Genomic DNA, 23,205 nt, shown 5'->3' on the forward strand with positions numbered 1-23,205 from the left:
ACTAATCAAACCCCCTTCTTTGTGAAATTACTATTGCCCCCCTCACTTCTAAAGGTGTTAAGTGGTGTTAACATCAAATATGAAATGTCTATTTTGCCCTTAAAATTAAGAAGTAAAAAAATATGGCATTACCCTCATTTATAGAAACTATATTGCATGTCAATTATATCCTTATAATCTTATATTTTAGAATTAATTTTGGATTTGGTGGGACCACATACTTATGATTGTTGAAACTTTCACATTCCACTTAAATTTTTCATAATCAACATGATGGAAGTTTTACAGACAAATTAGCATCTAAGATCTAATTGATAGAAAATTTGGTAACATACATAATGGTCAAGATATATTAGGTGATTTTCAATCTCCAACTTTGAATTAAATTTGATATTTCTTAATATTTTAGTTTCTATTTAATTACATCTTTCCTTTATTTGGTGATTTATTTTTTTTTAAAAAAGAAAAGTGAAATTAAAGTTAATTTTTTCCTATTAAGGGTAGTATTATAACTTGAAAAAAGAGCAAATAAGTAAAAAGATAATTGCAGGGTTATTTTGGGGATTTTGAAAAAATACATAGATGCCACATCATCGGTAAACTGACGGAGCTTAACGGTAGGGGGCATTAGTAATTGTTGACAAAGTTAAAGGTTGGAATAGTAATTTTAAAAAGTACAGGGGATAAAGTAGTAATAAAATCAAAAAATAGGAGGCAACAGTAATTATCCCTAATACTAATCATTTCATAGATCGTATGAATCCTAGAATCATAAGGTGGAAAAACTAACCTGTCCAGCAGCCTTTGATGATCTGAGGTCGCTTCATCAATAGATGGGATTTCGCCATTAATTTTAGGAACATGCTGCAAAAAACCAATTGTAAATTAGTAGATAGAACCGTAGAAGTATATTCACAGCAAAAAAGAACACAGATTATTGCAAAATATAATGATTAATCATGAACAATTGAGAATATTAGCTTAGTTTATTGTCTACATAAAAGAACCCAGAATATTTGAAGCTTAACCAGTCAAATGGCAGTTCAGCATCCCTGAAGGAGATAATTTTAAAAACCAATTTAAGGTGTAAATTGGGTTTTCTAGAAACTAATGCAATGAAACAGAATGGATGCGCTATCTTGCACCAATTAGAAACATAGACTACAGAATTTTTTTAAGATCGTCTAATTAGGTCAACTGGGCTTTCAAACACTCTATCTTGGCCCAAGGTGCGATGGGATAAAAATCGAAGCCCATAAAGTGGGGCTAAAGTTGGGCCACAGGATTAGTACTTGAGTGTTTGGGTTAAAATAGGATATTAAAGGCTGGAAAGAATTCTGTCTCAAGTCTTTTTAGTTTACTGACTTTAAGGGTCACTGGGAGTCCTTTTTATGAGTCAAATAGGGAATCTTAAATACATTCTGAATCAATTGGAGATTATTTATGTAAAGAATCCATTGCACCCCCCCCCCCTTGTGCCCCCGAAAAGAGTTTTCATGTGAATGAGCAATGTAAAACAGGATTGATATCAGAAACCCGATTTCATCTCATCTCTTCTATTTTCCTCGAGAAAATCTTCAACCATTTTAGTAGCTGTCAAGATTAACTTCAACAACACTAAGTTAAATCATCCCCAATCCCAATTCTTCTTCTTCTTCTTCTTCTTCAACTCCCACTAACTATAGACCCTAGTTTTCCCTTCATATCTATAAACCTCCAACAAACTTAAGAACCTATACAGACCAAACCAAGCATTAAAAGGTTATCATTTTTTGATCAAATCACCCTCACAGCTCTAGGAAAACCTGATCCAGGCTGCATGCTGTTCTGACCTCAGAAACCCCAGATTCCTTCCTTTTCATGACGTCACCTTAGGTTGAATGGGCTCAACTAAGGGTCAATAATAGGATCTCTCAAGAACTGATACAAATGGTTAGGGATAGATTTAATTCAATACTAAAGAATGATGGTGAAAGGTTTGAAAGATTGCTAATGGGATTGGTCCGATTGGATGCTTAAGATATCTGTTGCTTTGATGAGGATCTTAAGTAAATTTGGTAGGTCAAGATGATAAGAGTTTTGAGAGGGGGTGAATCAATTTAGTCATGATTAGGAAAGTGTATCCAGAATAATGTAATAAGAGATCGTTTCAGGTTTAACACAAATCGGATGTGTAGAAGTAGTTTTTTGGAAAAATTAGGGTTTTAGGGTTGTAAGATTTTGGGTAGCTTGTTGGACTACACAAGAACAAGAGCTATAGTGGTTGGCTGGAGAGAGAAAAAATTAGGTAATGATATATGAGGATGATCCCTAAAGTTCACAACAGTTACGATGGCTAGATAGCTGCAGATCTACGTTTGAATTTTTGGTTTCTTGGGGAACCCCAAAATTCACCTAAGGGGATTTAAAACCTTCGATCTTGAGTGGTAATTTTAAGTGTGCCAATGATAGGGTGAAGGAGATGATGTGTAAAGGCTGTGGTATAGATTCCCAATGGTCTAATGATTAGTTTGGACTAGATATACATTTTAACGCCTAGGGTTCACAGAAAATGAAATATACAATAGGGGAATTAATGTTTGGGAATTTAGATGACTAGAAGAACTGCAAATATCCAGATCTGAACTTATTGATGTTGAAGAAATGCCACTGGAACACTTGAACTGATCCTTGAACTTGTAGAAATTCCAGCGCAAGGAGGAGAAGAAATTGCATATTGCATAAAAGAAAAGGATTGAGAGTTTTGGGAGGGTCGGTGTGAGTGAGGAGTTGATCAAACACCATGTTATGCCCCTGTACTTACAAGTAGGCTAGCAATAAATAAAAGTCAAAATTCAATTCATCAATGCGAGTTTAAAGTTTTATGTTGACCCCATTTCAACCTTATATAGAAGACTATAAATAGACTCCATGCTAAAAGGGAAAAACCCTCCCAGTCCTTAGCCTATAAGGTGACCCAAACTAACAAAGAAAATGAAATACTTTCAAGGATTTCAATTCAGTAACAAGACTGCATCCCGAAACCGAAACTGCCCACATAAAATCGTACCACACTGAACTGCTTCACAATGGTACAGTACAGTTCTTGGAAAAGGAATCAGATGCCATACATTACGGAAACTGTTTTTGGTCCCATAGGTTTAATTAGAAGATATTATATAGATAGGCGATTTGATACCTTATGTTTTATTAATTTGCACTAGTAAGAAGTAAAACCATTTCCGTACCATTTACTACTGGAATATGGTAATACCATAGAAATACCATGTTCATACCATACTACGACGGTACAAAAACGGCTGAGCGAAGGCAACCTTATGCAGTATGGTATGGTTTTGGTTTTAGGTAGGCATTTAAGGTACCATACAATGATAATGAAGCAATACCGCTTGACAACTTTAGAAATAACAAAAGAAATAGACTCAAAATAGGACTCTATTAAGTCTTAACTAAACTAATGAATAGATCCCATTTTTCTACTTTCTATCCATATAATAGGTCCATCAAATTGGTCCATTACAAATGAAACCTATTAAATCAAAGGCCTAATACATATACGATCCAATCCTAGACTTGTTCAACAGAAGAAGCACAATTTAGTAATGAATCTGCATAATTTCTACTTTCCTGAAACCCAACACAAATTTTTGTTACATCAATTCCAGCAACTATCAAACTTCACCATTACCCTCTGCACTCACTTGACATAGCCCTACCATCAAAACCTAGGTTATACCAAACCCCAACCCTAGTTTTGATCTAAAACCCTATAGACCGAACCAAACCAACAGTTGGACCAAATCCTGGTTATTGCCTTTCAGCTGGATCCTTCCAATCTAGTACTAGATTAAGGTGCATTGCTCTGAGCAACTCCAAAGTACCCAGATTGAGATGAACCAAGTCCAATCTGGTCTTTGGCCAGTAAATGGTTTTAAGATTATTATTCACTTCTATTTTGGGATCAACATGCAATATCTCATTTTGATATCTTAAGTAGGAGATAGCTACTAGTATTTACTTTCCTAGATAATTCGAGTTAACAAATTAAAGTAGGTTTCCTTTTCATGCTGGGTTTTTTGAAACTTGAGTCTGAGGTGCCTATGTGGCTGTGGTTTGTCCCTTTTTCTCCAAACCCCCTCCCACCCCCTCAAAACGAAAAGAAAGCCCCTGAAAGCCCCTTCTCTTCCAATTTCACATGCTTATTACTATAATGAAACAAGTACTTGTCAAATAAATGTCCTTAGCACTAGAAAGAAACCCATTAAACCATCCTCTTAAATTTATCAAAAGAGAAAAATCCAATACCTAAAAACACAGATAGCCATTAAAAATAAAATACATATAAGATTCCAATGCAGGATCCCAAGACTTATGGACAAGTGGAGAAGACTCAGACCGATGCAATTGAATCAGAAACTTCAGCTGATGACTTCTTGGAGGAAGAATCTAACTTTTAGATTTACAGCAGACATGAATCTTGTTTGAAACAAAAAGAACTTACAGGAACTGGAACCATCTGATTCAACCTCTTTCCTACTTCACCGTCAAGCAAAGATTCATCTGTTATATCCAAGGAGTTGGACCAGGCATCCCCATTGTATAATTTCAATTCAGGACTAGAACACGAACTGGAGGGTCCCGTATCGTCAGACCCTTCCTGTCCACTCTCATTTCCTGCATGACATATAAAATATTAGATAAAAACAAATGGTCTTGACCGAACTTGCTAAAAACCAATCCACTGTTAAAACTTCAGTGTACCAGAATTAGAATTTTTTGTAGACGGACCAAACCAATCTTGAGCAAGAATAGATGCTTGCAAATGCTCTTCCCCAACCTCATTGGAAGTTCCAGATGATTCAGCAACTGCAAGTTGTGAAAATTCTTCCTGAAGGGCATGTGCAATAACCTCATCATTCTCTACATTGCTATGCTTTTTGTCATAATGATCATCTCGGACATATTGATCAGCATAGTAGCTGTTCTCATTATGGGTGACAGTTTCACAACATCCTGAATTTTGATAAAAGTCACCATCAAGAAGATGGAGACCCCACCGGACAACATCAGGATCTGCCTCATATAAAACCATGATTTCAAATGATAAACTTGTCGTTGCCCCAACAGATAGGCAGGTGAAATCCACAGAGAATAAATATAGCTTTTCCTCAACAGACTTCAATTGCACAAGTCTTTAGAAGAGATCAATAGCACTATCTTCCCTGAGAGCACACAGGAGAAAAGATCAGCAATATTTTGACCCACATAGAGCACACTTCTAAGCATTGTTCCTACTAAGTTATGCTTATACGGTAAGGATACTTTATCTCCCCCATCTCTACCCCACCCAAACCCCCCCCCCAGGTGGGGAAAAAATTGAAGCACTAGAGTTGCCCCTTTTTTTTTTTTTCCAGTAATGCAGAAAGACACCTGAATCCCACAAACACAACAGTGTAACTTTTAGAGCGAACAAGAAAACAAGTCATGCGAATCATGCAGAGTTTTTTTTCTTTTTTCTTTTTTCCTTGAGGTACAACATCAACAATGTAGATTTTGGAAATTTAGGTGAAATTTCAAGGGGTTGTAATTGTAAATCATAATTTGTAACAGAGATTCGACTACTTATCAATATTTGTTCTTGCATTTTAATGGAAGCTTCAATGTTTTCTTGATATTAATGTTTAGATTTGAGAAAATACATAATCCAGTTTCATCCGCATACGCTCGGGCATGTGAGAATCAAAAAGACCAATTTGTGTTAGGTTTTAGTCAAAAATAACGTCGCAATATGTTTATTGGCCCTTAAATTAGGCTACACACCAAAAATCCACCAAAACAGCAAAACCATCAATAAAACATGGTACAATGGTGTCCCATGTTTCGAAATTTCAGTATAGGTCTAAACACACAGCTGAAATGAAATTTCAAACCTTGATCAACTTTAGAAACAATCCTTAGGAGAGTACAAAACTCTGGTTCCCACAATATTGCTTAAGAAGACCTTCTCACATTTTATTATTATCTGCCATGTGGCATACAAAGTACAGCCCAAATGTTGCAAGAAGAAAGGGCAAGGGCCTATAAACCCCTCTTCAGATCTCAAGTTTTATCTAAAAAAGAGACCATGTGGCAAGGTAATAGCACAGAAAATCCACTTGCAAAAAGTATCTGCTTTAAGACAATTTTAATAGTGGGTACAAATACAGGCCAATAATGGAGGAGTGTATGATCAATTTTGGCACTAACATTTGTCACACAAGCAAATCTAGTCCATATCTACCTATTCAATGGCTGGGATACCTGCATCACCCTTCCATGGCACAAATTAGGTGGACCACCAAGGAGGGAGGGCCTTCCTAGGGGGTGCCACTTGAAGCCAGGGTAGCTCCACAATTTAGTGCCTTTTACCGCCTTGCATAATATCAGTTCTTACCAGTACATTTGTTTTCTTCATTACTCGATGAAACAACTGATTGACTAGCCATATCCTCTCACCTATCAGTACAACTCCTGCTGCTGCATTTATTATTTAACAATTATCATCCCCATTCTTGTCAATCATCTCAACATCATCATGTACTCATCATGTAATGTAATATGTGAAACTCCCTTCCCAGTGGCCATTCCTAGCAACTATTGACAATCTTAACAACTCAACACTCCTCAGCTTGTCACTCATTTACTAAAATTATGCTACATATATTCTATTTTTGGTCCAACTTATACTTAAATACTTGAAATATAAAATATACATTCTTCATTTTAACTATGCAATTTTGCCCTTACTTTCTTCTGCAAACCAAACTGCCATCAGCATAAAGAATGGAATAGAACTTCATCCCTCGCATGCCTAGTCAGCCAGTAAGATCATTCTAAGTTAGGGGAGCAAGGGTGAATAAAGTGTATTATATAACTCTTCAGTCTTTCCTGAAAGCTATCCATAATCTCACATCTCACAACACAAGTTATACAAGACGATATTTTCCTAATAACATCAACAAAGAAATAATCACAAACTTCTGAAGTATTTCCTTCCACATTGTAATCATTTGAAGCCAAATCGTGCATCTTTATGTTTGGCAGTACAAGTTGATGTACAACTGTGACTTTTTCATTTTAAAGGCATCTTCCCCCTGTTTTCAGCTGTATCTCCTTTTTAATATGCATTTAGTACGACAAAACCATTTATGGTCATCAAGATAATGGTACACAACCTCTTTGATGGTAACATTTAGATACAGACAGAAAGAAATAAAACTGAATATGACAATAATTTCACCAATTCCAACTTCATACCAATATTAGACCTAATAGTGCCACTTAAAGTGACCACCCCAGACTTTGCCTTGGTGGTACCCTCATGCATTAGGTACCCTTTTTATTCAATAACTTTCTTCAGTAATATATGACATCTGACAAGCAATTAAGGCCAGGTAATATAAACCAAATTAACACATCAAGTTGCTACTTGCTAGCACATTTTAAAATAGTTTTATTTGAAAATCCATAAACTAATCTCAATATCTTGGTTTCTCCCCAATTTTCTATCTTTACCAGCGATCAGAAAAGGAAGGTCAGGTTAACAACTTTTAGGGCAAAGATCATCAACATGCATAAAAAAAGGGGGCAAATATTGTAAATAGACCATCCTTTTCCTGCATACCATTTAAATTGATTAGCTGGAAATATCACATCTCTAATCAATTCCCAATGGAATACAGTAATAAGCCCACACAACAGAATACTCAATTTAGGAAACAAGTAGTTCTGTGAATAAAGGAAAATTTGGTTTGAGGGAAAGGAGAAGATGGCAGACTCCCAAAAAAGGGGGAAAAAAAAAACAATTTGCATTCACAAACATCATAAATCTTTTTCCAAATTTCAATCAGCAAATAAAATACCAGAGGAATTCTTGCATCGTTTAATGCAGCCAGTCCCAAGCAAGGATCGAAATCTCGGTTTCGAGGCTGGTTTTGGCCAGCCTCAAAACTAAGATATGGCAGAAACTAGATACTTTTGCCTGGAAATTACGCATCCTGGTTTTGGCCCTATTTTAGTGGTTTTTTTAACCTTGGTTTTTGCATACACCTTATTAAAGCATAATTAACACAATGGAAGAGGTATTTTGCATAAAAAAAATCAATGAAAAATATTCATTCATCTCCTACTAATTGAGAGACGTTTGTCCACTCCAACAAATACAAAGAGTTGTAAATCATAACATAAGTACTTTAAATGTTTCATACAATCAAATGGAATGTTAAAAAACATGATAACACCACAAACTAAATAAGCAAAAAGTAACTTGTGCCAAGAATCAGACATCTTCACTTAAATCCATGAAGAGTTCCTCAGTGGATCCATTCGACTAGCCATTCCCACTACATCTGTCTCAGCCTTCTAAACTAAACATATATTGATTTGGAAAGAGGCAAACACGTTTTGATGAATCAACTATCAAAAGATCAAAATTTAAGGAAGAATACACATACCTAACTTCTAATGTGTTTAATCCCCAACAATGAGCAAAGTAGAGGTTTGTTGACAAAGCAATGGAGGCATTTGAGGGAGAAAAAGGGATTTGAAGCCAAAAACTGAGTTTGGAAGTCGATATGAACGAACCCTAGCTGGCGGTATCAAGACAAGATCTATGAAATGTACAAATCTCGGTCAAAACATGGAAAAAATATGCATGTGGCTAGACTATATCGAACAAGAAAAACAGGTAAGATCTGGTATTTTTGCTGACCATGCATTTCGTCTTGATTTTTATACAAGCCGAGTGATGTAAACCTAAATTCAAGGGTTTGAGATCTTGAAATTATGGGTAACTCCAGGATCCTCTAACTGTGAACTAGCAAACTTCTAGGGTAGTAGAAGCTTGTATTGAACGGCTCGAGGCAAAATTGAGGTTGGCAAGGGTTAGGGTTGGTCTTGGAGGTTTCGGCCAGCTTGAAGGTTGAAGGAATATCATTTTAGGCATGGTTGTAAAAAACGTCCACCAAGGCGCATGCCTGAGCGCTTAGGCCCATTTTTGGGTCAACTCAATCGACTGTCATCTAGCGACGCTTTGTTGCCTTGCTTAGTGTTGACTTGGTTTTCGTTGCTCTCTATCGCCTAGCCTCGCCTTGACAACCATGGTTTTAGGGGTTAACACTATGCTTGTAATTGGGTTTCAGACCTAGGAATTACGTATAGGATTAGGTTTCAGGGTTTTAAGGCTGAATAGAAGGGTCTTAGAGTTTCGATGGAGGTTGTAGTTTAATTCCAGATTTGAAATTCCAGGTTAGAGCTTTAAGGGATGCTGTTATAGGGCTCGGATAGGCTTAGGAGGGGGCTGTTGCTTAATGTGTTACAATTCAGGCTAAGACTAATAAGCTTAGGTAAGTCCGTGATGGATTAGGATGCGTTCGAAGAGTCCTAAAGGCTAATCCTAAAAGGGTAAGGTGATTGGAGTTGGGGTTGGAGAGATATAGTGTTCACAGGTTTCTAGAGGTTGAAGATGAAGTACAGGAATTTTCAGATTTAGGGTACTAAATGTAGGGTTAGGTTAGGGGATGGGGTGATTCGTTTGGTGGAAGAAGGGAGGCCTAAAGAGAAGGGATGAGGGAGAATTAGGGGCTGGGTTGCAGCTGCTATCACTGGGACGGAAGGGGGAGGCTTGCAGATGGAATGGAAAAGTGGGGAAGTGGATGGGAACAGAGGGGCTGTACTTACTTGGTGATGGACTTGAGCTGCTGTTGAGGTTGAATGGCTGCTGGGACTTGTTAAACTAATGCTGGAAATTGAAGAACCAGTGCTGAACTTGAGGAAGAAGATCACTCAAATCCACCATGGCCCTCCCAAGAAGACCATTACCTGCCTCCAACTGAGAAATTTTATTCATCAAGTCAGCTTGTCTTACAATGAAGAGGGTGGGCTAGTTATAGATACAAATGAAGAGAAAAGACTTGAACTCTAATAAGGAAACCTAACTTGACTCAACTAGGGAATCCCTTATAAAATAGGATCCCCTTTACAACTCAAGAAATAACAACCACAAATAAAAATAAACCATCTTGGAAAATAACATCTAATTATCCAAAAGGGATCTTAATTTAAAATAGATTCCAATTGGGATTCTCAAATTTTGACTAAGTCTTTTGACCCCCAAAACTCAATAGCTAACTCTAGAGGTTTCCAATCCAAATTCTAGGAGTAGATATTGAGTCCTACCAATTAAGAGATTAAGTTGGACTCAAGTTGTGGAATCCCAACCTAATTGAGAATCTCAACTATACAAGGATTCTTTGATAACTTGCAAAACCCAAATAAAAAAAATAAATAAAGATAGATCCAACTTGGATCGAGGGGGCTCCAACTAGACCCTTCTAGAGCCTCGAAGGGGCTGGAAAAATGACTAGAATACAAATGGGATATTCGGTGTCACGAGCCCAGTTCCACAGTGCTTGGTGGGGCCCACATCATGGACATTTAACTAGGGTACGTGACGTTCCTTTTCTCGTATCAACTTGTTTATAACTACTAAACAAAATGCTAAACTAAACATTTTCAAGAACAAAACAAACAACCTGTTTGACAATTTGACTCATGAACATATGTATACAATCTAAAGTCCTATTATGTTTACGTTTGACCTTTCAACATGTCTAGTTCAAGACATACAGACCTCAAAAGAATATATACATCTACAAATCCAGCTTAAACCAATACATCAGTTGCAACCAAAAAGAAAGAAAAGAAAAGTTTTCCATCTTCTACTTTAAAATACACTATCAGGTGGCAGCACCCTTGCCCTCGTCATATATTTGAGGACTTGTCAACATTTACAATAGTGAGCTTTGCGGCCCAGTAAGCAATATAGACAACCATGTAAGTAAGTCAGGCAATTCATCATGCATCAATTATCACATCAAAGTCATATAACATTATGAATTTCAATTTTCCCTTCATTTATTTTCATTTCTGTTATCTGACATTATAGTATTGAGCCTAGGCAAATCCAAAGGATATACATTTCTCTTCACCACCGAAATGGCTTCTGTCTCTTCACCACCAAAGTGGCTTCTATCCCTTCACCACCGAAGTGGCTTCTAGGCACAAGGCCTTGTATACCTCATGGATTGCCATCGGCACAGACTCAATCTTTTCACTTTTTAGTCTTGCTTCATGCCCTCCCATTTGGGTACATTAAGCACCAGGACTTATAGAAGCCATTACATTTTATTTCTTTTTCTTTTACTCTTTTCATATTCAATTCAGTATTGCATTACCATTCTCTGTCTATTTCAATGTACCTTTTGCATTTCAATCATCATTTAGTCTCATGTGAATAAAACTTGACACACAGTCATACAATTCAATCATTTAAACATGAGAGCATGATAATTCTACATTTAACATGCATAAGCATCATTTCAAATTCATGATTAACAGTTCAAGAATATATCAGCATTCTAATTCAAGCAGTTCAATCAAGTCACTAAGCTGTCATCCAATCCCATGCATTTTTGTTCAATACACAAAGACATATATCATGCACTTCCCATAATTTGCATCAACGAATAAATACAATAGATTTTATGTTATCATGTGAATATTACATGTCTACTAAAGGGAATCACTCACTTAACATATATAGGTTGGTCAATATCACTTACATGTTCTTGTTCCATGTGTGTGTGTCTTAACCCTGGTTCCGTTAAAAATCCACTCTCCCTCCTGTACCTCAAACAATTACTGGCTATTTCGAATACACGGGAACCAACAGGAGATTTATCCTTTTCCTTTTATTTATTTATTTATTTTGTATTTTCTCTCTCTCCTCCTCCTCCTCTCTCCTTTTCTCTTTCTCTTCTCCACGTTCTCCTCTGTTCCTTTTCTCTCTCCACTTCTCTCTTAACCTCTTAATGGCTTCTTCAATTCTCTTCTTTTAAACACTCCACTTATTCTCTCTCCTCCTTAACTCTTCTTCTCTATTCTCTCAACTCACCTCACGCATATACCACTTTCCACTCCATTTTCTCTTCTCTCTCTTACCTTATGCCTTTAATGGCTGCTCTTGTTTCTTTTTAACTCCTTCTCTCACCTCTGTTTCATCTCCACGCATTACCCTCTTTTCCCAACTCTCTCTCCTCTCTTCACTTCTATTCCTCTTCTCTCTCTTACTAGTTATGCAAATTAGGTATGGCCGTATGGGTATTTCTCTCTCTAGCTTCTCTCTTTTATTCCTCATTCTGAAATTCTTTCTCTTCTCCTTAACTCCTTCTCAGCTCCTTCTCTCTCCTTTACACGCATGCCCTCTCTTTTCTTTCTCCTTTCATCTCTCAACAAACCTCTCTCTGTTTCCACGCATGCTGCCTCTCCATTCCTTCATCTTATTTCTCTATCTTATCCCTTAAGTATATTGTATATAAAAACTATAATATGATAGCAATTGCCTTACCACGTTAACAGTTTCTAAATGCCACCTCCTCCTCTTTAAAAGACACTTCATACTACCTTACCTTATGTGAACATCCACCACGTAGGGGGTGGGAGAGTGAGGTGTCACCCCCTCCCTCTCTCTCCTCTTACTTCCTTATATATATACTTAAATAATGGGCTTCTATATGGGTTCGTGGGCCCATTCTATCATCTTATGCAGGACCCATCTTGAGGTGCGAATATTAATACCTCCGGGTACAGAAAATTATGCTGATCAATTCCTCGTTTTCAATTCAGTCTAATTCCACTATTGTGGGACCCACAATCGATGTCTGACCTCGACTAAATGTCAATTGGATCTAGCCTCATTTAAGCTATTCTTTAACTACACTCAAACCATTTGATTAAACCATTAAACCAGCCATCATAATCCTTTAATAATCTTAAAGATTGACACATTCACACACAATAATAAAATACTAATATAAGAAGATGCGGGGCATCACATCCGGCCAGCTTTGTATTTGACCCTTTGGGTTTGGCTTTTCGACCCAATTATGGGGGGGTTAACCTTGTTCACATCATTGAGATTTCAGCTAAATTCCACCGAAACTTCAGGGATATTTGAACCATGGTTCAAGTTAGGATAAAGGAAGAAGTAGATGTGTCAAGTTGGAAGCCTGGTTCATATTAAAAACAAAAATAATTGGCATGGGTCATAAAATTTTACATTTGAAACTTATGCCATGGAGACCCTGAAAGTAACACTCTGCATTATGAACCATGGTTCAGATTCTTAGATTTGTTAATTAGATGAGACAACTTAAATGCAAGGTCTTAGATAAGTTGGTGTATTTTCAGAAACCTAGTTATACTGGTCACAAGTATGTATAGTAATGTTCTTTTGCACATTTCCATCCCTTTTTGGAACAGAAACACCATAAAATGTACATGGCAGTTCTGGTCCCCCCCCCCCCCAACCTTTTTAGGGGTTTTTTTTTTTTTGGATGAATTAGGGGCGGGCCTTGGAGCAATGGTCGGCAGACCACAGTTGTAGATCTAAGGTCGAGGCATCAGAACAACATCTCAACAAGAAGGGGGATGAATAGGGCATTTGGGACACTTTTGAGCCTTATTAACAAACATCAAATTTGTGTTACCTCAAAGTAATAAACATTTATCGCAAAACACGTAGGAACAGGCACTCTACTTAAGTTACAAACAGTAATTGGGATGTACTTAGCAAAATATGAAACTCTCCAAATGCCTACATTGTCTTCAATAGTGGGAAATTATGTAGTCTGAGAAAGCAAAGACAGTGAGCACTATTGGGTAGTTTGAAGGATCTTCGCCAGCATTTGGATGGGTGGTCATGAGCATGGTAATGTTCTTTTGGACTTTTCTAAAGTCTTCTATGTTTTTGGAACACAAACACCACAAACATGCATGGCAAACTCTAGTCCCCCCCCCCCCACCTTTTTTAATTTCTTTTAGGGGGGATGAATTAAGCACTTCACACACTTTTCACACACTTTTAAGTCTCACTAAACAAGCATCAAATTGGTGTTTCTTAAACTAAGAAACATTTCTAGCAAAACACAAGAGAAATAGGTGCTCTACTTAAGCTATCAATAGTATTTGTGGGATGTGCCTAACAAAAACTCCCAAAATTGCCTACACCATCTTCATTAGTGGAAAACTTATCGTCTAAGAAGGCGAAGGCAGTGAGCGATTTTCTGTAGGTTGAAGGATCTTTGCCACTATTTCAATTTTAGGAACCTTAAGTTAAATCTTCTTCTTCTAGCATAGCATTTGTTCTACCTCCAACTTCAACCTATTACCAGAAGTCTTCCAAGATGGATCGAAGGAACTTTAATAGTTTCTTAGTGGAGCCCTAATTTGGTGGAAAATGATCCACCAAAATTTGAGTACATGAACAACAACAACAACACACCTTACCCAACTAAATGGGGTCAACTACATAGATTGTTGTCTTCCAATCAACTCTATTTTAGGCCATATTGGATACAAGGCTCCATGCATATCTTTTTTTCATCACCTCTCCTAAGGTTATTTTAGGTCTGTCCATAACTCTTTTACTTCCTTCAATCTTGACTAAATGACTCCTCCATGTAGGGCAATTAAAGGCCTCCATTCAATATGGTTGTGCAGCTTGTGCCATCTCATGCTTCTTGTAGCTGATCATATATCAAAGCTACTTCATTACTTTATCCTTTCTAGTTTTGCCACTCATCCATCTCAACACCCCATTTTTACTACACTAAGTTTATCTATACTATGCTTCCTAAGTGCCCAACAATCTAGTCATATGACAGTCCTATAAAATTTTCCTTCCAAGTTTTAAAGGAATAAGGAGATCACACAAAATGCCTCACGCATCTCTCAACTTTATTCATCCTACTATAACTCGCTACATCATCCTCTATGTCACCTTCTTCATTTATGATTGAGACAAGGCACCCAAAATAACCATTTGTGGAATCTCCTTCTCGTTTGGTTTCAGCACCTCATTATCTATCTAAATATAATCGAAGTTACACACTAGATATCCTGCCTTCGTTCTACTTAGCTTAAAAACTTTTGACTCCAAAGTTGATCTTCATAACTCTAACTTGGAATTAATCACGTATATCTTTGAAAATACTCTTATGTTTTAGTTCAGCATTAAGTATCCAAGTCATTAAATCTAGTTAGAGTCCAAGGTCTAATAGGTCTTCAATCTCTATTTATTTAAAGAGCTCCCTTCCTATTTCTATTATGAGTTGTAAGGTTGATTAGCCATCTATTTAAACACCCAGCCCCCAACCTTTGGGGAAATACAAAGAAAGTTTGACTATTTATTGGCTTCAACTTGTGATGCAGATCCAACACCAAATAGGCCTATTTTCCTATGAAATCAACTTAGAGTTGATAGGTTTGGGAGTATAGAATTGAATACCATCAACAATGATGTATAGAGTTGAATGTTGGATAATGGAAAAACATATATAGAAATGTAATATAGTTGAATATTCATTATGTTACAACAGAAGAAAGGCACACTATTAAAGAGAAAAAGAATGAACAAAGTAAAGCTAATATAGAAGTAGCTTTAATAAATAATAATTTGTGAGGAAGTACTTTGGGGTAGCATGAAAATGTGTAACAAGGGGCTGTGAATGCTCAGAAGTGAATTGTTTCAAATTGAGAAAGGACATGCATAGCATAGGACCAGTATCAATTATAAGTGAACATGAAAAGGGGAAGAAAAAAGGGGTGCACGAAGACCCATGCACTGATTTCAGCCCTTTATGATTTGGAGATAACAGATATGTGTAGCTGACCCCATTTAGTTGGGAAAATGCAGAGTTGAGTTGTAAACATTAAACAAAAGACTAATGGGACTCGAAGCACCTAAATTAACACAATATATAATATATAACGTAATAAAACTAACTACACAATACGGAGTAGAACAAATTAGGGCTTTAACATCCTCTTTCCTCACCCCTCTACCGTGATATCCGCATTAAAATCCTTCCGAAAAAAGCAAGAGAAAGATTAACCTCCAACAAAATTCCCCGGAAAAAAAAATACAACTATATAAGAACCCTCTTCCCAAAAGCAGACTGAGGATCACCATCTTCATGATCATTGTTGCAACCTTAAGAGATATCATGCTGATTCATCTCAACTCCCAAATGTTAAAAGCTGAATCATAAAAAGAGAAAGGAAAACGAGAAAAAGACAATCCTTAAAACCAAATTCATGCTTTAAAGTACCGAGTATTCAAATTTGGCCTCTTTAAAACCACGAATCACGATCAAACACCAAAAAAAACCGACTTCCGATATTAAAATATCAAACCTCAATTCATCTTCTATAGAATTCAAACCTTCAAAAGGATCAATACTAAAAGAACGACCGAATGCATTGAAAAAATAAGGCCAAACCTTCACCTGCAGAGAAGAACGAACTCGAAATGCCACGTAAATGGATAACGAATCAACTAAGCGAGGATTTCGTGCAAACAAACAAACAAGAAACTCGTCTGTGGCCGGTGCAACGGCTTTATATACACTCGCCAAAAGTTTAAATCTCGAGCAAGTTTTATTCGCTACTCTTACGTGGATTACCCTTCACTGGACGGAAATTGCCGTCCGTTTAAGCCACTTTTCCTTGAATTTTTCCCTCTTTTCGCGTTACTGGAATTCAGATGAACCACGAAAGGACCGTTACAGAGAGCGCGATGTGATCACGGCGGTTGCGTTTAGGAAAAGGAGACGTGGGCCCAATGTGATGACACTTTATGTGATTGCAATCAAATGATCGGATGGCTATCATTCTTTCTTGGGCCCCCAGAGGAGAATTTTTTATGATACGAGGTTTCCCTGGGGCAAGGGAAAGAAAGATGTCGTTCTCTGAATAAAGATACCATTTTGATCGAATCGAAAGGTAATGGTTTTGTTTGGTTTAGGGGAAATCTTGGGGTTATGGTTAAGTCGAGAGATGATAATGACGTTGATGCCGGAAGTGCTGATTTATCACGTGTATAATATAATAGAATAATCCTTATACCTATTACGGATTTATATAAACTATTTTCGGGCCTCAAAATCTAATGCCTGACTATGATTAGGTATTTTATGCCGTTGATTTTGACCACAAAAAAAAATATTGCCTGGATAACGCGGGCTAGGGGCGTGGCTCAGAAAAACATGTGATTAAAAGACATTTATTTATACAAAATGAATGGCTGAGAAAACAAAGAAATGATAGAGCCGGCTAGGGGCATGGTTTAGGAAAATACTTTTTTTTTGTTTTTTTTTTGAAATGATAGAGCCGGCTAGGGGCATGGTTTAGGAAAATACTTTTTTTTTTTTTTTTTTTGGTTTGCCAACCCCGGTTTATAAACCGATGTTCGACCCCCGCCGCACACTTGGCTGTGGTGGGTGAGTCTCCCAGCAGAAATTTTTTGCATCCACAAGGATTCGATACCAAAACCTTGATTAAGCGGACCAAGCTGCTTACCACTTCGACCAACCGCCGTTGGTGAAAATACTTTATTTAAAGACACTTAATTATACCAAATAGGTGGCTGAGAAAGTAAAGAAGTTAAAAGGTTATTTTAGGGCCTGTTTGGTACATGAATCCAAAGATTTGAAATTTTTGGATTCATGAATCTGAGAATTATACCCGTTTGGTTGTAAAAATCTCTCTAAATTCATGAAATCTAGAGATTCACATTTTTACACTAAAAACGTGAATCTGTAGATTTATGGGTAAGGGGTGAAATCCAGAGATTTCAAAAAAACTATATATTTTCACATTCACAAAAATCACGTCGATCAAATAGTTTTTAAGGATGAATCCACAGATTTCATTCCACAACCAAACATCTAATTTTATAAATTATAACTCCATAGATTTGAAATATCTAAATATTTGAAATCTCCAGACTCATGTAACCAAACATGCCCTTAGATGTTTTGACTATAAAATCAATATTTTAATCTTAGCCTTTTATTTGACATAATAAATGCACAACAGAGGAATTTTTGTTCCGACATAGCTCCGCCTTATCTTATGAAATACCCCGTCCTCAATATATAAAAATCAGTTGTTTAAAAAAAGAATATTATATCATATATCATACTATTATATAAAAGCATGTATTCTTCTTTAGTGGCAAATATTTTCCTGTCTTTATTTTTTCTTAAAGTACATTTAGTTTTTTATTTTCTATTATCTCTTTACCTATTTTGTATTGAATATTTTTGACATTTTGGTTATTAATATCAAAATATACTATAAAAGTTTATTAAAATTAAAAATAAATTAAATAAAAAATCTTCTCCTAAATTTGAACTCTCCCTCCATGATTTCTATTTCCATTTCAAATATCTAGCAAACCTATCTATGAATCTATTTACCAAAAAAGAAAAATCTAATTAAGAGGAGGGTAGGAAAAAAAAAGAATTTAAGAAACAGAGTTGGAGCTATTTAGGGGTTGTATGACAACGATTCTGGCACACTTAGGGGTTGTATGGCAATGATTATGTGCCAAAATTTTCAATTTGGCACAGAATGCACTTTTTATGCTTTTATGTCGAGTTGGGCAAATTTGCAACAGAATCTATATTGAAATCTTGTATGGTTAGACACAGATTGGCACATTATTATTTTTTTAAATAAAACCAACTAAGAAAAATTAAACACATCAATTTAAACTTAAATCGACAATTACGCAATAAAATAAAAATAATTTGCAACATAATTATTTGCAAATTAATTATTTTTTTAATAAAAATCAATTAAAAAAATTTTAAACACGTTAAACAAATTACATATAGTGTGGTTGAACCCTAATTGATCACTTTCTTTTTTCTTTTTCGTTTTTTAAACCCTAATTCATCATTGAATCAAAATAACCTACCAATTGAACCATGCTCATTTTCCAAGTGCTCTACCAATTGAGCTAAATATTCTTAAAATAAAATCAATGGATCAAAGTTGTGAAACATAAAAAAAGAATGGGGGAATTCACATTAGTTTAATGAATGGAATTGTCAAGCAATCATCAACAACCGAGTTTATGTACCAGTACTGCCAACTGCCATGTAACCCTAGACATGATGATTGTTTGAGATAGATGCCCTAACTCAACTACCGCGGAGAACCCAAAAGACATGCTTAAGAGCCATGAGGAAAAGTGGATGAGATTGCCTAGAGGAGTATGGTGTTCTATCTTAATACGTGTCTGTCATTAGAGACTAGCATATGTTAGAATTAAATGCATACTTGAACGTTATCTCATATCATACTGCATCATGCCTTGTTCTGGAATTTTGTTTGTAATTGTTATATATGATTGAACTACTTTGCTGAATTCTTTTAATCTAACCCTTCGGGGACAATGTTTGTTAGATGGTTATGCAGGTGAGGAAGAGATCCCGAGCTACTGTGGTGAGGACTCTTCTCTATATGATGCAGCTACAAAAACAGTGGGAGAAGATAGTTACTCGTGGTACGACCCGAGTACTGGTCTAAACTACTATAACAACACCCATTAATAATGATAGACATTGTCTTGTTCACCACTGGGAGCATGAGTTGGATGTAGATTCTCAAATACAAGTACACAAGCCCAAGGGGAAAAATGCAAAGGTTGAAGAAGAAGAAGAGCCGATGGAAGATTTAGATTAGTTTATAGACTTCCTTATGTTCTTTCATTGGTTATACATTAGATTTGATATATCCTTCCACATTGATTTTAGAGTTTATTTCTGCTATATTCTATATTCTGATTATATTGGTGTCATTTTTCCACACTCTGATTATTGATTTGAGATCCTTATGAGATCCGTTCTTTAATTGTTTCTTCTAATTACATTTATACAATAATTTATTCTTGCTCTTGATTATACTATTGTGTTATGTGGGAGGATGATTGTTGAGACCTGATCTTCGGAGCTGTGGATCACACATTCGGTTATTGCAGTTAGGGTACTAGTTGGGGGGATATGACATGTAACCTTGATAATATAGATTTTATAAATTTCATAATTGAATTTATTATTTTCTTGTCCTTTGATATAGTAAATCAAACATTTGGTGTCACTGAACCGAGATCCTGTAGTATATCACCTCCGCGGGTATTCGGGTATGAGCGGATCCGGTTGGGTGGGGTGTGACAACCTCTCCCTGAATATCATGCTCCTCAGTGAGCCACTGGCTTGTATGAGATTTCAGTTTATGAATGGCATTTCTTTGTCTTCTTTCGCCTGTTACAGAGTGGAAAAAAGTTGTGTTTTTGTCCTGAGCTTGAAGCTAGGTAACTCTAGACCTTTGTTGATAAGGTTTGCTAGCTTTTGAGTCAATTCAGCTTCAGTTTGGGCATGTGTCGCTGAAGGGGTTGATTGTTGGACCTCTTCCAGAACCTTTTGACTTTTACTTATTTCTTTTGAAGCAACTGAGACATTGGATTTACTCCAGTGTTTTAAAGTGGTTGTGCAATGGTATTGTTGGAGAATAAAGGAGGGAGATCCATGTCTATTTGTTGTCAAACCTTTTTTGATTTGGTCCCTCAAGTCATGATATCCTTTCCATTTTGTTTCATAAATGAACCTCATGAATGTCTTTTAGTCTCATGAATTGTGACTTCCAAAGATGTGTGGTTTGAACCAATCATCGCGAGTTCGTGAGCATGAAGGCCACTAAAGGTATTAAGCATGGCTGGGTTATAGTAGATTTTATCAATATTCTTCTTCAATAAAGCGCCCCCCCCCCCCCCCCCCACACCCCTTTTCCTTTTATTTGACCTTGAATACATTGGTCCTGAGCATTTAAGCTCACAAAGTCCATAGCTAGATATGGCTTATCTAAAACAATCCACCTGATTTTCCGGTAGGTACTCCCCCACATTCAAATGTATTATCATTGAGTTAGAGAAATATTATCATTCCACATAAAGGCAGTATCTCCAGATCGACCTACTAGATCAATAAGAAAGTTATCAGAGAAACCAAGAGAAGATGTAAGCTTGCTCATTGTAGGCTCAGCTTGTTTAGTCTCTAGAAGGAGCACTAAACATGGTCCTGATGACTTGCACACCTTGTGCAAGTATTGTTGAGTCAGGGGTTGACCACACCCCTGACTATTCCAGCATAGTAGCTTCATTTGTCACTCGAGGGCTGATTAAGGGCAGCCCTTGCTCACCCTGTTTGAAGCTTCTTCAGCATTGATTGTAATTGTTGAAGTATTCTTGTCATGGTCTTGATTTTGTTACTATTTGATATCCTTGTTTTTCCCCCAGACCTGATTAGTTTTGGGAAGTCTGAAATCTTCATCTTTTTAAACTGAGATGAAAGTCTATCTGTGAAGATAATTTTTCTTTTAAGTTGCCTCTCTGAAACATCTACTTCCTCCACAGTTTGGAGTATTTCCTCAATTGTTACTGAAGAAACAGGATTCATAAAATTCTCATCAGATACAGTGATTATTACAATTTTCTGAGCAACAGTCATGGAAGAATTACAATTTTTGTCATCATTATTGGTCTTCCTCATAACCTGAGAACCCATTTTAGAGCATTCTATGCTGGGAACATTATCAAGTTGGAGTTGTCCTTCAGATAGGGGGCCTAAATTGAGAGTATTCTGTCTCTTGAACAGCATCGGAACCCATTGGTTCTTTCCCTTTAACAGATGATGCTGTTAATTCTAATCCTTTCTCCATAATCTGGGATTTTCCTTTATCTAACTGGGTTGTCTTAATTTCAGAAATGCAAACTGCAAACTGCTTTTCCTTTTGAGTGATGTGAAAAACCCACTGCTTCCGATACTCAATTTATTGGGTTTTGAAGTGCATACCTTACTGGACGTGAAATCTGATTCCAGGTATTATTGGATTATTAACATTTCTCTTGATGCACAACATGGGTTTGCCCACATCTCGAAGGCGAAAAGCCAATTTTGCTGCACAGAATTCCCCCAAATTGCTTCGAAGCTGCTTTGCCATTTCCGTAGTATGATAACTTTGAGGAAGGTTTGAAACATGCACCCAGATTTCGAAAAAATCAAACTGATATTGTTCACTCTGGAGCTCTGGATCCCATTTTTTGCATGTTCAACAGATGACCCTTGACCAGCCAAGGTCCCCTGTTTTGAGCAACATTTACTTCTTCTTTACTATCTAGCTGAATAAGAAAGACATTGTGTTGATTTGCTTCTACAGGTGAGGCCTGGTTATGATCTTCCATGGTGGGATCTGGTAGGAAAATGTCAAGGTTATTGCTCCGAAAGGAGTCCTCCATTGATGAAGATTCTTGTACTTTGGACTGTGAGACCCCACTGCAATAAAAGAAGACAAGAAAAGCCTAAAAACCAAACGTAAAGAAAGCACACTTGACAACGTAGAGCTGTTCTAGTGGTTGAACCAACACCTCTTAGTGAAGAGGTCATGGGTTCTACTCTCGTAGAGGCATATTAATATCCCATCCCCCGGCTTAATAAAGCCTTTTTGTAAAAAAAAAAACCAAAAAAGAAAGCACACTTACCCCAGTTGGAAACTTTACAATAACAAAGCCAGGTTTAAAACGCCTGAAAGGAGAAATAAGCCATTGAAAGTAGGAATAAAAAATTGAAAAAGGCAAAAGATTATATAATCCAGTTGAAATTGATTTTTCCTTTCACGGGAGGGTTTCCAAACCTCATAGCTGTTTGAGCAAACACCCAAAGGTAAAATTAGGAGGCCATGTTCATCACTATTCCAGTGAAATTTCAGAACTTACCTTTGATCCTACACAGTTTAGGAGGAAATACGGGAAACCCTAACATAGAGGGTAGTTCTCAACTAAGGTTATACAAATCGGGATCATCTCCCCGTCTGGGGAGCACTTGACGGGGAGAGCAAAGAGTGCTCCCCTGTGCTCCTCGACGGATTCCCGACCATAAAAACATAGTGGGGCCCCACTGTTTTTGTGGTTGGGAAGTCGTACGGGAGCACTCTGTGCTCCCTCGACTGAGAGATGATCCCGACTCGGGTTATACCATCATGCAAATAGTTGATTATATCTAGTTTAAATAGAAATTTCTTCCATTTCATAATGCACTTAAACTACTCGAGAGGCGTGAAGATATTGTTGGATATGAGGTGAGAAGAGAAGAATGTTCATTGATATGGTGCCATAATCTATTGAGGGTTCTACAAAAAAAAAAAATAATAATAATCCATTGAAGGGTCTGTTGTAATCTCAGAGCCATGATCTTAGGGAAGTTA

General features: G+C 36.8%; 1 protein-coding gene across 1 annotated transcript; it reads right to left on the reverse strand.

Moving 5' to 3' along the window:
* Positions 1 to 627: 627 nt before the first annotated feature.
* On the reverse strand, positions 628 to 16,840 carry LOC149023475 (OVARIAN TUMOR DOMAIN-containing deubiquitinating enzyme 9-like). Its single transcript, XM_089142749.1, has 4 exons — positions 16,386 to 16,840; positions 4,762 to 5,222; positions 4,502 to 4,674; positions 628 to 864 (listed from the first exon to the last, which is right to left on the reverse strand). Exons 2-4 carry the CDS (start codon positions 5,090 to 5,092, stop codon positions 628 to 630), a joined length of 741 nt encoding a protein of 246 aa, XP_088998875.1. The 5' UTR covers positions 5,093 to 5,222; positions 16,386 to 16,840.
* Positions 16,841 to 23,205: the final 6,365 nt, after the last annotated feature.

Source organism: Hakea prostrata, chromosome 2, assembly GCF_041222555.1.
Source record: "Hakea prostrata isolate BN-2017 chromosome 2, UWA_Hpros_2, whole genome shotgun sequence".
NCBI lineage: Eukaryota > Viridiplantae > Streptophyta > Magnoliopsida > Proteales > Proteaceae > Hakea > Hakea prostrata.

Bases quoted from the DNA above. Each gene is read 5' to 3' on its own strand.
- LOC149023475 (XM_089142749.1), bottom strand. From the start codon at position 5,092: ATGGTTTTATATGAGGCAGATCCTGATGTTGTCCGGTGGGGTCTCCAT. The intron at 4,675-4,761 runs GTACACTGAAGT...TATGTCATGCAG, and splicing joins TACAAAAAATTCTAATTCTG to GAAATGAGAGTGGACAGGAA. The intron at 865-4,501 runs GTAAGTTCTTTT...GGTTTTTTGCAG, and splicing joins ATCAGATGGTTCCAGTTCCT to CATGTTCCTAAAATTAATGG.